The following is a 15940-nucleotide window of genomic DNA, read 5'->3' as shown; positions in this document are numbered from 1 at the left end:
CAAATGCATGTCGATAAGCTCACCAAAGCATAATACATTTGAAGTACTAAGTATCCGACAGGTTGTTATAAAGGAGAGGAAATGTTTTTGTAACGTTCTCCGCATTGGTGGGCCAATCAAAAATTCACTGGCCAATGTGAGCTGCTAATTTAACCACCAAATTGCGTCCACGGAGGACAACAGAGCATCCGACTAGTACAATCACAAGATAACTTCACACATTTGGCTACATTGATGTTTTCTAGTCTTCTAGAAAACAGTCTGTTGCAAGATAATTGGGGTATGTTGCTGTAGAAGTCTGCAAAATCAATATGTAAGCAAATTAGTGCTGTTGGGCTCTTAGGCACGGAATAGTTATGACACACACACGCACACACACACACACACACACACACACACACACACACACACACACACACACACACACACACAGAGAGAGAGTAGACAGGCTGGCGGTTCGGTGAATCTTCGGGGACAGCTTTAAGAAGAGATTCCTGGTGTCTGGCTGATGTTTTATTCATACTGTTGTTTGGGGACTCTGCCTCAGCAAAATGACTTCCTTTAAACTGCATCCTGCTGCGCTTCGAAATGTCGCCGTTACCTTGTAGTCTGCGCTGTAGTGTAGTGTGGTTGCAAATGAAGGGAGTGGGGGGATGTTTCTGTGACGCTCACGTCGTCAGCGCTGTTTTGTTTTGTTTTGTTTTGCCGTGTATTTTCTCCTATCGCTCTGCGTCGCTCAATCCAGACTCGTATCTTGTTCCTTTGATCTTGATTTATTTGACTCTCTCTCTCTCTCTCTCTCTCTCTCTCTCTCTCTCTGTGTGTGTCAGGTGACATGTTGGACCTGTTAAAGTGGAGGGCCCATCCAGAGAGAATTAACGACAGCCTGTCCAAACTGAAGGAAATCGACGGCTCAGAGATAGTCAAGGTAGGTTGCCTGTACACAGTACATATTGTGCGTATACGGTGCATACTGATTTGATTCCAGACAATGATCTAAATTCGGTTGGTACGGAAATCAGTTTGTTGACCACTTTCAAACTGGCCTCCCTATTTTGGGCATGTTATTATACACAGATATTACAACAAGTGTGTGTGTGTGTGTGTGTGTGTGTGTGTGTGTGTGTGTGTGTGTGTGTGTGTGTGTGTGTGTGTGTGTGTGTGTGTGTGTGTGTGTGTGCGTGCGTGCGTGCACCCTCCCCCCAGTTTCTGCAAGACACCCTGGACACATTGTTTGGGATCCTGGACGAGAGCTCGCAGAGATATGGGCTGAAGGTGTTTGACTCTCTGGTAAGTGTCCTGATGTTGAGCTGTTAACCCATTCTGACCTGAGATCAGATTCATACGAGGTTTCCACTGGACACACACTGGTCTGATTATAACCCATTCTGACCTGAGATCAGATTCTAAAAAATGTCAGTCGTTCTTCGATTTTTCAAAAAATAGCAGACCTACAAGCTCGTAGCGCGCCACTCGGTGGCGCGCTATGAGCTTGTAGATCTGCTATTTTTCAATAGCTAAAGCATAACATGATGCTGAACACCAAAATGGGTTCCCGTTCAGAATGGGTTAACTAGCTCCACAGACAGACAGACAGACAGACAGACATACTGTAAGGAGTGGAGGTGTTTGACTAAGGTAATCATCAGACACAGGTTTTAACTTGTGAATCTTATTTGATCATGTGACCGTCTTACATTAAGTACACACTGCATGTCATCATGTGAGCAGATACTTACACGCCCGTACTAATGGTTTGAGTGAATAGCAGTATCGTGGAAGAAAATCTTTGATCTTTTTTTTTATTAAGTAAGACTAGCTTGTGTGGTAACAAGGTTAGAAACACTCTGTATTCACACCAAGCACAAGCTATGAGGATAATTATGCGAGCATCCACGTGGTCGAACGATTCTCTACTGTGGCATCAAGCTGTGCAAAGTTCAGCTGTGTAGGAGTCCACACACGGACGAGAGAGAGAGAGCTCTCCACCTCCGTGGTGCTGAAAGACACAGAGGCTATATGGATATAATCTTAAAGGGACACTTCACCCTTTTTGCAAATAAATATATGTTAATGACATTTAGAGGCTTTAGAACACTTTCCTGGGGGTCTTTATGTGTGTAATATGTGGTTTTAGATATTTTAGATTGTAGCAGTGAGCCTGTCTCTGATGTCATGGACACTGGGCTCACTTCCTTCCTGGACTACATGTTGTCTCAGTAAGACAGCTCTCCCCCTATATCCACAAGGAGGAGCAGTGCACCAAAGAATTATGGGAATTGTAGTCCAGGAAGGTAGTGAGACCAGTGTCCATGACATCAGAGACAACAGGCTCACTGCTACAATCTAAAATATCTAAAACCACATATTACACACATAAATACCCCCAGGAAAGTGATCTAAAGCTTCTAAACGTCATTAACATATATTTTTTTTTCAAAAAGGGTGAAGTGTCCCTTTAACTAGTGCTGCAATATTCTTGCTCAAATATGTGAATCTCGATTTTCCTCCACGAGAATTAATCTTTAGCTAAGGCTCTCCCACTTAGACGATTCTCACACGATTCACATTTTTTCCATGAAAATACTCATTGTCTTTAGTCTGTGTAGTTGCTTAACATTACTCCATTCAAAATGTGGCACGTGGAGCCAACGTGGAGCATCAAAGTGCTTGACTTAATACTCTCTTAAAGTCTCTCTCTTGTACAGTAGCAAAAACATGCAGAGTAACTCAAATTAATTGGACAGCCAACTAGTGCTGCACGATTGTTGCTCAAATTTAGAAATGAGATTGCATACGTATACAAGCAATCTTTTTTCTATGAATTGTGCAGCACAATTCATAGAAAAAAGATTGCTTGTGATCATAATCATCTCCTCATCTGAGTTAATAACAAAACTACTACTGATTGATTGATTGATTGTGAGACCGATTGTTTCCCCAGATGTCCTTCTGATGGATGTTGATTGTCTTTCAGAGCTTCTATCGTTGATGAAATCGCTCTGAATGTGATTCAAGTGATAATTGTTCACCTCTGTCATTGTTGTCTACTTCCGTTAGAACAATTTCTAAAACAACATATTTTCTTTTCATGAAATGGTTCGGTAAAAAGTACGTTGGTATACGGAAAACAAAGTATGTGGACCTTTTACTGTGTCTTTAGTAAAAAGTCAACAAAGGCTCACAGTACCAAAATGTAAAAAGTAGTCCTTCATTATGCAGAATTGCCAATCTCACCATCATATTATCGATCGCAGTTAGTAATGCATCAATGTCTACTGTAATTCTGCAAAGTAACTAACTATAGTAACTAAAGCTGTCAAAGAGTTGAAGTGGAGTAAAAGGTTTTCGTCGCTGTTTCTGCCTCTGATATATCGCAAAGTATCATTAATGGGGGGAAAAAAAGCTAAAGTAAAAGTACTGTACCTCTGAATTGTATACTCAAGCACAGTACTTGAGACAGAGTAAATGTAGTTAGCGCCGGTGAATAGATGCACAGAGAGGTAAAGTAATAGAGGTTGGTGAAGCAATCTCAGAACAGTCATGCTGCACTGCACTGATGGCGCGAGGCCATTGATTGATCACACGCACGTACTGTACACGCACACAAACACACACTCACGCATGCACGTGCGGTCGTACACACACACACACACGCGCGCGCGCTTGCGCGCACCCACACACGCACCCTTGTAATACTATACTGTACTTGTTTTGTGAGGACATCAATATGTTGAGGCAGATAAAAAAACGGAGAATAGCCGATCTACAAGCTCACAGCGTGTTGCACTGCGATGCACTGTGAGCATGCAGATCTGCTGTTTTCGGTGCTTAACACTGGTGCGAAACACATGACTTCAACCTAAAGATCACATCTAAATGTCTAATCCTGGCCCTAACCTTGCAATTGTATTTAAGCCCAACTCCCCAAATCTCTTTAAACCATAAAACTACCACTTATTATGAGAAACTCAGAAATGGTCCTCACTCCACGAAAGGGCCTTTCTGTGTGGAGTTTGCATGTTCTCCCCGTGTCCCCTAGGGTAGGCACCCTCACAAAAAACATGCATTCATTCTGGTCTCTAAACTACCTCCCCCTGGCCAGCTGGGAAAGGGGAAAGGAACTGGTCGGAATAACTTGTTCCTTCCACACGCTACGTCCGGCCGGGGAAATTCCCCCCTGTCAGGTGATAAGAAGCAGCTTGGACTCCTCATGCATAGAAGGAAGCATGAGGTCAGTCCGCTGCCCCCCCCCCCCAGGTTGGCAGAGGAAGTGTAGCACCCAGGATTACATTAGATAATTGACACTGGGTGAAAAAAAATGGGTTGCAAAAATCGTGGGATAACAATTAATTAATGAATTAATGAAATGGTCCTCACAATGTCTTTCTCAAATTCTACTATACGTGTGGGCACATTTGGCCCTCACACATATATTAACACACACATACATGCACACACGCACGCACACACGTTGCACACACACACACACACACACACACACACACACTCAGTCAGTCATGCACACACTCAGGCGCACACATTTCCATTCTCAGCTTGCTGATGACGAGAAGCAGTGAGGCGTTGAAGCCATCAAGTGTCCTTTTGGTGGCTTTTTTAACCCATTCTGAACGGGAACCCATTTTGGTGCTAGCATCATGTCATGCTTTAGCTATTGAAAAATAGCAGATCTACAAGATCATAGCGCGCCACCGAGTGGCGCGCTACGAGCTTGTAGGTCTGCTATTTTTGAAAAATCGAAGAACGACTGACATTTCTTTAAATTTGATCTCAGGTCAGAATGGGTTGATCAGACCAGTGTGTGTCCAGTGGAAACCTCGTATAGAATCTGATCTCAGGTCAGAATGGGTTAAATGAGCGGACGGCCCAGAGGACTCCACTCCTCCGTCTGAACACGGCCCCGACGTGGAATGAGTTTCTTTTCATAGCGTCTCACTGCTGCAGAGTGCAGACACAATGCAGTTCACACTGCAGGGGAGGAAAAAAAACGGTGGGCAGAGATAAAAAGTGTGTGCGTGTGCGTGCGTGCGCGTGCGCGCTCGCGTAACATGTGTAATTGCAATGGAGTGATAACTGATTTGTAATCTTTGCAAGATTGAATTAAGCATTCCACCACATTAAGCAGTGATTATTAGCTGGTTGGGAATATAAACGATCATATCAATCCGGTATAATGAATTATTGCTCACAATATAACTTTAGGTGTTTTGACTTTTATTAATGGTGAACTCCAGCCTTTTTAGGGCATCCATCACTGCCATTTGGTTCCCCGTTGTCGAGAGATTGTCATTTGGGTTTTGTCGTTGAATGGTAAATTGACTGATTCATCCGCAACATTTTTCACCCAATTCTTCCAGGTTCACATCATCAACCTCCTCCAGGACAGCAAGTTCCAGCACTTCAAGCCAGTCATGGACACCTACATTGAGAGTCACTTTGCGGGGGCTCTGTCGTACAGGTGTGTGTGTGTGTGTGTGTGTGTGTGTGTGTGTGTGTGGCTTTCACACATGCTGTACAGTAATGAACATTAACATCAATGTCGACACTGATGTCCTGTGAATGGTCGCATCTATATGCCAAGCCAAAGAAAACCTGCTCGCCCCCCCCATTGCAATAAATGCCAATAGAGTTGGAGTGTCAGTTTTCGAACGGCTCAGCGGGAAAGATGTGCTTGTAAACTTCATGCTGAAGCAGAGCAGGAGAAATGCTGCTGTTTAGTTGGACAGCTCTGCAGGTCGATATTCTGACTGAGTTCACACCAGATGCTTACGGTGCCCCCTGCCTGCGGAAAAACGAATTGCGCAGAGCTCTCTTCTCAGCTGGCCTCCTTTTCCCCCATGTCTTGTTCCGTCTCCTCTAAACTTCCCATCTCCTCCTTTTACAGGCATGCACGCACGCACACACACACACACACACACACACACACACACACACACACACACACACACACACACACACACACATACACAACCTGCTGTTCTCACAGACCGTCCTATTCTCACAAGCTGCACCTGCTATGATAGCGTGCTGTCACATTCCTCAGACACAGCTGACGCACAGGCGCACGGTTGCCAAATCCATCTCCCTTCACCTCCGATTCTACCTGTGATTTCCTCCCTCCGAGCTCTAAAATGGTGGCACTGCATCTGCTCCGATCATGTTTAATTAAAACAAAAACTCTACTGCTGAGAGAGAGAGAGAGAGACTCTTCCAAAACGTGACACTTATAATTCCAAACGACATGGACAGCGTTTGAGGTTTATCTGGATACCTGGAATTATTTAGGGGATGCCTTCTAAAGTAACCAACCAAAAGGATTTAGTATAGGGGATGCCTCCTAAAGTAACAAAACATTTCCTTTACCAGGGGCTGCCTCTTAAATGGATTTGTCTCCTAAAATACCCAACCAAAATGATGTATTAGGGGATGCCTCCAAAAGTAAACAACCAACATGTTGTAATAGGCGATGCCTCCAAAAGGAATGCCTCCTAATGATACCCAACTTAAATTATTTAGAAGGGGATGCCTAAAGTAGAGAATGCCATCCCTGACTAATTCTCAACCTGTGGACCATTGTTGTGTTTGTCACAGTCACAGACTCTGCCTGTCTAGCTCTTGTAATTCTATGTTATGTTCTAGTTGTTTTGGTTCTATGTTGTCTTCCCCAGGTGTTTCTCATGTGTAATCACTAATCAGCCCTCCTGTGTATATTAGTCCTGTTCCCCAGTCAGTCCTTGTCCAGTCATTGTTTGGTGTCACTCCTTGTTCAGTTCAGTGTGTGTGTTGTCTTCCCAGTTATTTTATAATAAATCACCCATCTTGCATCTTGAACTCTGTCTGCTTGCTGTCCTGCATTTGGGTCCTCACCACACCACCGGAACGTGACAGAGTTAGGTGGGGATACGGGCAAATATTTGTTCTTTTCTTGAGTTGCACAGTCTATTCTTGGGGCTTTAGTGGTGGACAGGGATCTCAGCAGTCTCATGTCCTCCCATGGCTATAGGCTCCAACCTAGCCCTGTAGCCCAGAGATGCATGTACGATGAAAAGGGCCAATTCTGCAAACTTTGAAAGGCAATGTTTAGCCAATTAGCAGGGAATATGAAATATCGGACAGATCCGGCTTGAACACTTGACTATAGAGATACTGTGTAACGATTTGCGGGATTTTTGGACAGAATCTGGAGGATTAATATAAAAACAAACGTGTTTTACAAGTCGGCCTCCTGGTGGCGATATAACAGGCCGTTGTGGAAAATTTGGGGCAGAGGTTCATCGTTGGCATCCAGGGAGTGTGTGTGCAAAATTTGACCGGGTTAACGGTGTCTGAGATTAACTGGTAAAAGACGGATGGACACACTCACACACACACACACACACACACACACACACACACACACGGACGGAGTGCAAAACATACTCTCTCCCCATGCCTTCGGCCTAGTGGAGACGTGTCTTTTACCTACAGTATACTGGATCTCTTGTCCACTCTATAGTCCCTTCCTAACATTTTAGTCTAGTTTTTATTTGTTGACGAAATTCTAAATATATTTAGTCTTAAGTCATCATAGCTTTGTTTTCATTTAGTTTCCATTTAGTTTTCGTCAGTGAAAAAATGTTGTCATCGTATTATTAAGCGCGTCGGACGGAGCCGGTAGTGCGATAGGTTCATTGAAAATAACGGAGGCGGCTGTTTTGACGCGCGGCGTTCGCAGACGGTGTGTGTGTAGCCCTTGAGTCGACGAAATCAACACATGTCTTTGTCATGAGTGAAGAGCGATTCCTTTCGGAGGGCATGTCTGAGCTCAGTGGTGTCTGAGCTCAGTGGTGTGCACAAGCCCCGTGTATGTTTTTCATCTACAGTGTGTAACATGCACTCACAGATACAAGTAAGTAGGTCGGAGAGGTTTTTACTCTGACAGTTTCTCAATATGACGAAGATCCCGACGGATCGACACGCAGGTCCAAGTGAAGTGTCTTATAGTTACAGCCAGTGAGATTGCTGAGACATTATAGACTGTATTGGAAAAAGACAGATTCTCATTCCTAGATGTGTGCGTGTGCGTGTGTGTGTGTGTGTGTGCGTGTGTGTGTGTTCGTGTTGTTTCCCCCAGGGACCTGATCAAAGTGTTGAAGTGGTACGTGGATCGCATCATTGACGCAGACCACCAGGATCACATCCAGCAAGTCCTCAAGGTGAGGAGGTCCACATTAATGTCCCACGCACGCACGCTCTCTCTCTCTCTCTCTCTCTCTCTCTCTCTCTCTCTCTCTCTCTCTCTCTCTCTCTCTCTCTCTCTCTCTTGGAAAGCTTTGAAATTTGGTATTTTCCCCCTTTTTTCTTTTTAGTTTATAATAAAATGGGGACAACAGGGTTCAGGTTGTTATGTGGTACAATATCCGTTTAGGCATGTGTTTACACCTCTACAATCCATCAATCTGGTTATAATGTTTGAAATTATTAATAATGATGCACAAAGCCCCCCCCCCCCCCACCTTTCCGGTATTTTCTGTTCACTCCGAATAAAGACTAAGATGTGCAATAAATATAACATCATTGCTGTCGGGAGGAAACCTCATAACTCCATTTTTTGAGGGTTTTAGATTTTTTTTGGGCATAAATCAGTGCTATTGAACACCCTCTGTGTGTTTTCGAAAATATTGAACCTAATGGAAAGTAGTAAAAAGTGCTTTGGAACAACTCCATTGGACCCTCAAAATGTAACTAACTAACTCCACCACCTCTCCCCCTCTCATGGAAGTCATTGACTGATATATATAAAGTTATACAACACCAACTTTGATGAGGTTGTATTGCTTTGTTTCCTGGAAAAATGTATATACTTTTTCATTTCCTGAAAAATGAAATTTTTTTGGAGTTATGAGGTTTCCTCCCGCGACAGCAGAGATGTACAGTATAGGATCCATAAGCACGCTGAGTAGAAAATGTTCATCATATTTCCCCCTGGCACCCTGACACAGGCACGCGCACCCCACGCACACCCCACGCATGCACGCACACATGCACGCACGCCACAGCGGTGACGATATCTCCCTATTACATTACTCTGCAGCGCAGGACATTTTAACCCATTCTGACCTGAGATCAGATTCATACCAGGTTTCCACTGGACAACACACTGGTCTGATGAACCCATTCTGACCTGAGATCAGATTCTAAAAATGTCAGTCGTTCTTCGATTTTTCAAAAATAGCAGATCTACAAGCTCATAGCGCGCCACTCGGTGGCGCGCTATGAGCTTGTAGATCTGCTATTTTTCAATAGCTAAAGCATAACATAGTGCTAACACCAAAATGGGTTCCCGGACAGAATGGGTTAATAAATGGAAGCGCCGCCTTGCCTGCGGTGTGTCGTGAATCTCCATGTTGCCTTAAGTTATTCTAATGACTCATAGTTAGACGGTGGTATCGGAGAGACACGCGGCAGCCGTCACGGTGCTGCTGCTCCTTCATTCATCGCTCGCGCAACGGAAAAGAATGTTCCGTCCAGCCAGCAGGAACACTGATGAATAAGTAATGTGTAATGTAATGTAAAAGTTGTTTAGTCATTTTTTCCCCCTTCCCTGTTGTGTTGTGTGGGAAACCATACGTTATCTTTCTGACTAAACTATACCCTGGTACCGTATATGTACAATATAATTCATTCTGCATCAGTTGTTTAGATCAGTTGTATCCCAAAGTGGGGTCCGGGGACCACTAGGGGTCCTTGAGAGAGTTCCAGGGGGTCCCCAGCAAAATGATAGTTGGGACCCAAATGGACCCTTATGGGTCTGTAACTCAGAGAGTGTACAAATGGACCCTGACGAGTCCAGTTGGTTCCATTTGTACACTCTTAGAGTTACATTAACTTTGATTTTACAATATACATTAGGGTCCCAGAGATAGAAATGCCATTAAATGAGCGACCGTAGCCTATTTCAGGTCAAACCCGGGGGGGGCCATGAAATGAAAATGGTTGAAAATCACTGCTAGAGCCGTAAGAAATTCTTCTCTTATGGAGGTCCATATATTTTCAAATGGGGGTCCGTAGGCTAATGAGTATAGCCTATCATTTTGCCGGTCCTTGACATGAAAAAGTTTGGGAACCCCTGGTTTATAGATTGCATCAGCAAACAGTGCAACAACCCTGTTCAGTGTCACATTCTGCCCTCATTTCTATTTTAAAGCTATAATCTGTATACGTCTATTCCCACCTCCTTCTGGCTCTGTGCATAACTGTAGTTCCGTGTAGTTTCCTTGAATGAGCCGTGCCTATTTCCTTGTTCTTAGTCTAACCCATTCTGAACGGGAACCCGTTTTGGTGTTAGCATCATGTTATGCTTTAGCTATTGAAAAATAGCAGATCTACAAGCTCATAGCGCGCCACCGAGTGGCGCGCTACGAGCTTGTAGGTCTGCTATTTTTGAAAAATCGAAGAGCGACTGACATTTTTTTAAATCTGATCTCAGGTCAGAATGGGTCAATCAGACCAGTGTGTGTCCAGTGGAAACCTCGTATGAATCTGATCTCAGGTCAGAATGGGTTATGTTCCCGCAGCCTCGTCGGACGGGGCTCGGCAGGAGATTTGACCTAACTTATTATAGCGTGAGCTTGTAGATCAGCTATCGTGTGTTGTGTCGTCTTGTCTTCCAGGCCAGCGAGTACATCTTCAAGTACATCATCCAGTCCCGGCGGCTCTTCTCGTTGGCCACCGGGGGGCAGAACGAGGACGAGTTTCGCGTCTGCATCCACGAACTCTTCATGTCCATCCGGTTCTTTCTGTCCCAGGACAACAAAGGCACCAGTCCCGTCACTCAGACACAGGTGCGTGTGAACGTGTATACGTGTGCGTGTGCATGTGTGTGTGTGTGTGTGTACCGTTGTGCATGCACCTGTGCCCTAACAAACATTTTGTAAAACACCCATATAGGACAGAAGGGAACAGCGATACTATATTGACATGCAAATGCAATACCGTCATTCTCTCCCAACAAGGAGGGGACAATTAAAAAGCATTTGTAGATCTGTTATTTTCTCTATTAATGATACGTGTAGCTTGCGGAGTTTGTTCAGTCAGATATACTCGAGGGGTTTCATGCTGTTCTCAAGGGCGCATACATACAGTACATATACTCAAGGGGTTAATATGCTGCATTACCATGTGGGTGTATTCAGTGTGTGCCAGACCCACATGTCATTTGCTGATGTGGCAGTCAGCTGACCAATTGGGCGGTGGTATTTAAGCTCACTAGACGGCATGCTTCTTCCTGCCTTCCTTCTGCATAATGGTTCCTGGTTGTTGTGTCATGTGACGTTTGCCCCACCTGCCGCCCCAGCACCACCGGCGGGCTCTGTTATTCCTGTTCCCCATGGGGGCGTTTGTTATTGTATAACTATCTCCCTGCTCTTAATGTTTAATGATGGCGTTTAATTGTGCCGAGCAGGGAGAAAAATGTAGCAGAGCCCGAACGCCAAGATAAAATGTTATATGCACACTTAAAATGCTATAATAATAATTATTGGTTAAATCTATTCGGGAGTTGTCTGACTGAATTTATATTTTCTGAAAAAAGCAAGTACTCCAGTACTTTAACTCAAGTACACATTTGATGGAACGACTTTCACTTGTTGTTGTTGAATTATTGACCAGGAGCATCTATACTGTACTTTTCCTCTAGTACTGCGGTTGAGTGCTTTATCCATCGCTGCTGCCGAGTGGCTAAACTGCAACTTACTGCACTATGCATAGTGTTAGTGTCCTCATTAAAGCTGTTCCGCCTGCACGCCACACAATGTCCTGTTTCCAGATGGACCCTGTTTTAATTAGGTCACAACCGGTGGTGTAAACGGTGTGTAATTGGATCCCTGCATGCTATACTGGAGGGTTCTGGGGTGGCACAGAGGCCCAGTGCCAGGTGTCTGGGTATTTTCCTTACCCACCACATAAGCCCTGTTATACCGTGTCATACAATGAGCTCTAGTGGAAATAGATCTATAAGCTCAGAACGCGTCACATTTGTGACATATTGTGAGCTTCAGGTTGACAAATCCCTTTATGAAACTGTTCTACAGTGCCTTTATTGAGTCAGTTGACTCAGTTATCTCCTTCTCCATCATTTGTTGGTATGGAAACCTAAATATAAAGGACGAAAACCACCTTGGTAGGATTGTGAGAACGGCCTCAAAGATTGCCGGAGTCAATTTCAGTAGTCTCTAGACCAAGTATTTAAAAATCAGGTGCTTAAGAAAGCCAAGTCCATTTTGTACGGACAACTCCCATCCCCTCAGCTCTGAGTTCAAGCTGCTTCCCTCTGGCATTCGCCTAAAAGTTCCAGGGGCCAAAAGCAACAGGTATAAGTTCTCCTTCGCGCCTGTAGCTATCAAGGCTCTAAATGCCGATAGAAGGAGGTAAATTGCATTTGTATTAATTGTATACATTTTTTATACAACTTTCTGGAAAAGTTATGAATTATAATGTTACACTGATACCTTGAATTGCCATCCTGTTTTAAATGTTCTATGTGTACTATGTGCCTTTTTGCTGTGTTTTTGTGTTTCATGTCACCTGCCTGTGTTATGCCTTGCTGTAAACCAAATCGCCCCACGGGGACAAACTAATAAATTAACCTGAACCTGAAGCTTGTACACCGGCTAGCTTTGAAAGAATAGAAAATAAAGACATTTATTTGACATTGTAATTGATTTGTAATGATTATTTAGGAAATATTTGCCAAAATAGATACATTTGGATATTGATAATCAAACATATCAGACGGTCTACATTTCCCAAAAGGAAAAAGGAAATGAATCGGTCTGACCAGAAGCAGTATAATGAAACATATCCTCACCAGTGATACAAATTAATTAATGCCCAGAAGGGGGCGATTAGCAGAAGCAGAACACCGCTTCTTCCTGCCAGCAATTCTCACTCTTGCTCATGAGAGCAAAGCAAGCCGGCCTAAAACGCCCACCATAACTCCAATTATACGGCAACAACAGCTGCACGTGGGTGTGCATGAGCGAGGGAATTGTGTGTGTGTGTGTGTGTGTGTGTGTGTGTGTGTGTGTGTGTATGTGTGTGTGTTTACAGACGACGCGTGTGGTTCTCCCATGTGTGTCTGTCCTTGTTCCGCTATATTATACCTCCTGCTTGTGTCTCTTCACATACTGTCAGATCCACACTGTTCATTTGAGGGACAGAAGTATCACTTGTGTGGGACAGGGGGGGGGGGACGGGGCGACTTATTACTCGACTTATTACTTAAATGACTCGATGTCATATTCCACCACATTTTGTTACACCGCTCTAGTGTTTCTTTTGCACGAAAAGAGACAATGAGAGAGAGCTTTTACAACAGAAAGCCAACTGTTATGGGACTATAACTATTAGGGCATTTGAACACTGCTGCCTGGCTGCCAGTCACAATGTGGGACAGGGTCTCAATTTGTGGGACGCCTGAAAAGTCTTGTTCGACTGCCTACACCAGAGCGCACACCGGAGTTGATGATTTGAACACCGTTTAAAACACTCATGGGGAAGGAGAGATGAGGTTTTATTGAAACATGTTTGTTTATTTATTTACGCCTGCTTGCTCAGTGGAGAAGGGACTTTAGCTATTTAGAAATAGCAGATCTACACGCACGTTCATAAAGCGACAACGAATGCCGCACTACAAGCTTGTATAGATCTGCTATTTTCCTGGAAAAACATATTTTCAGATGGGGGGGGGGGCCTACGGCCAATTACAGATCATTCTGGGGCCGAATATATATAATTTTGGTGGTCCTTGACATAAAATTGTTTGAAAACCACTGATATTCAGAAAACTGTCATGCTTTAGAAGACATTTTGTAGATCGAGGTAACCTACAGTACGTTCCTGGTGATTTGTGTTGTGTTGTTGTATACCATTAACTCCGCTCCATCATTAGGCGGTGTTCCTGCGGACCTTCCCGGCCATCTATGGCGAGCTGCTGAAGATCTTCACGGTGCGCGAGGTGGCCGGCTTCGTGCGTGAGACGCTGGGCAGCCTGCCCGCCACGGCCCACGCAGAGTGCCCCCTGGAGGCCGTCAAGCTGCAGTGCATCGTCAAGACGGTAGAGAGTCAGCTGTACATCAACCCCGGTACGTATGCGGTGGTTTCGCAGACCAGGCGCGCGCTATACACATTCAGGACGGGAAACCCTTTTGGTGTTTTACGCATTATGTTGTACTTTAGCTATTGGAAAAATAGCAGATCCGGAGGGCACAGTTGGTATAGTGCTGTCGTCTCACAGCTAGAAGGTCCTGGGTTCGATTCCCGCTGGTGACGCTGTGGGCGCTGGGGGGCGTGTTCCCTATAGGGTAGGTACCCTCACAAAAAACATGCAGTAATCCTGGTCTCTAAACTGCCTCCCCCTGGCCAGCCGGGGCGGCGGGGCGCCTGATGGAGGGGAAAGAAACTGGTTGGAATGACGTGTTCCTTCCACGCGCTATACGTCCAACCAGGGAAACTCCCCCCTGTCAGGTGTAAAGGAGCAACTTGGACACTCATGTATGGAGGAAGCATGAGTTGAAGGCCGTCGCTCTCCCCATGTCGCCCATAAATGGGGACCAGGTTGGCGGTGGTAATTAAATATGAATACTAAATATATTATCATTTTTATTATGGCCACTTGGTCTTACTTAGACATTTCCATATTCCGATAATAAATAACACATGATTATTTTTAACCCAATATATTCTATGTTTGTTAATGTTAATGTTTTTACTTGACTTCACTTATAATGTGCTTGGCATGCGCGCAGTGCATAAAGAACAGAATTTAGATACACGCACAGTCGCACACACACACACACACATGCACACGCACACACACACACGGTAGTAATGCTGAATAAACCGTTTTAAACTCCCTGATTCATGCGTGCTCAAACAAAACGCTGACTTTGATCAATGCTTCACACAGTTGTCATGCTGCACACGTGCCCCAGCCATTGGTCTGCGTTATATGTCCCTCTGGCTGAAAACGCCACACAGCAGGCGACTCCACAGCAACACCGGGGATAATTGTCACACACGCACATAGTACAGGCATTATATGGGAAAAAAGGGGTCAACCTCCAACTAATTGCAAAAAAACCAAACTCAGCTGATTTTGTATCTTACATATGTCCTGAATAACATACAAAAAGTTGCCTGAAATTGTCTGAGGGGAAAGTGTTGAAAATTGCCTGTACAGTATGATCAAGTGGCTATGGCCGTTATTAGCCCAAGGAGTGTTTTTATGCAAAACTAATGCTTGGAATGGACTCAGCATCATGAAAACACCCTAGTTTGACATGTCACATGCTACTTAAAGCAAAAGGAAAATTTGAAATGATTTGCCTTATATAGGATGTCTATGGTGGCCATACTGTACAGGCAATTTTCAACACTTTCCCCTTACTTACTTACTGTTACTGGACTAACACACACACACACACACACACACACACACACCTACGCGTTGCTGAATCCTTGATTAAGATGACAGGTCATACAATTATAGTAGAAACGTTTTATTTGCGATTATTGGCGAATATAACGTGGACACGTTTAAATTGCCTCGGAACACAATTAAAGCTGTGTTATTTAAACGGATGCTAGGTTCGTTGTTTACATGGATGCCATATAGTTTACGTTGACATAATGTTTTTCGATAGTATACTACAGTATATTGGATTACTACAATGACCATAATGCTTTGCTGCGCTCATCACACCTTGTGGAGAGGGAGATATAGGGCTGTCTTATAGGGTCTGAGCACACTTTAGATTCCATGCGCGGACAGAAGAAGCTGTGTTTTGCGTAATTTCCGGGTTTTTTTTAGACAGCTGGTGGATGAAAATGAAGCTCCACCCAAGCGACAGGTTGCCGCGTCAGAAACCCGGGAGCTTCC

General features: G+C 44.3%; 1 protein-coding gene across 1 annotated transcript in view; it reads left to right on the top strand.

Moving 5' to 3' along the window:
• LOC308310606 (dedicator of cytokinesis protein 4-like) overlaps window positions 1-15940 on the top strand; it is a gene marked incomplete at its 5' end in the record, with an annotated part of 197731 nt that overhangs the window by 97205 nt on the left and 84586 nt on the right. Inside the window, 6 exon segments of the mRNA XM_080756990.1 lie at window positions 831-928; window positions 1207-1290; window positions 5379-5479; window positions 8135-8216; window positions 10674-10844; window positions 13952-14144. Coding sequence (XP_080613116.1) covers window positions 831-928; window positions 1207-1290; window positions 5379-5479; window positions 8135-8216; window positions 10674-10844; window positions 13952-14144 — 729 coding nt within the window.

Source organism: Protomyctophum bolini (genome assembly GCF_963924005.1).
Source record: "Protomyctophum bolini genome assembly, chromosome: 23".
Taxonomy (NCBI): domain Eukaryota; kingdom Metazoa; phylum Chordata; class Actinopteri; order Myctophiformes; family Myctophidae; genus Protomyctophum; species Protomyctophum bolini.
Note: the sequence above shows the minus strand (reverse complement) of the source record. Positions and strands in the feature narration are given on the sequence as shown.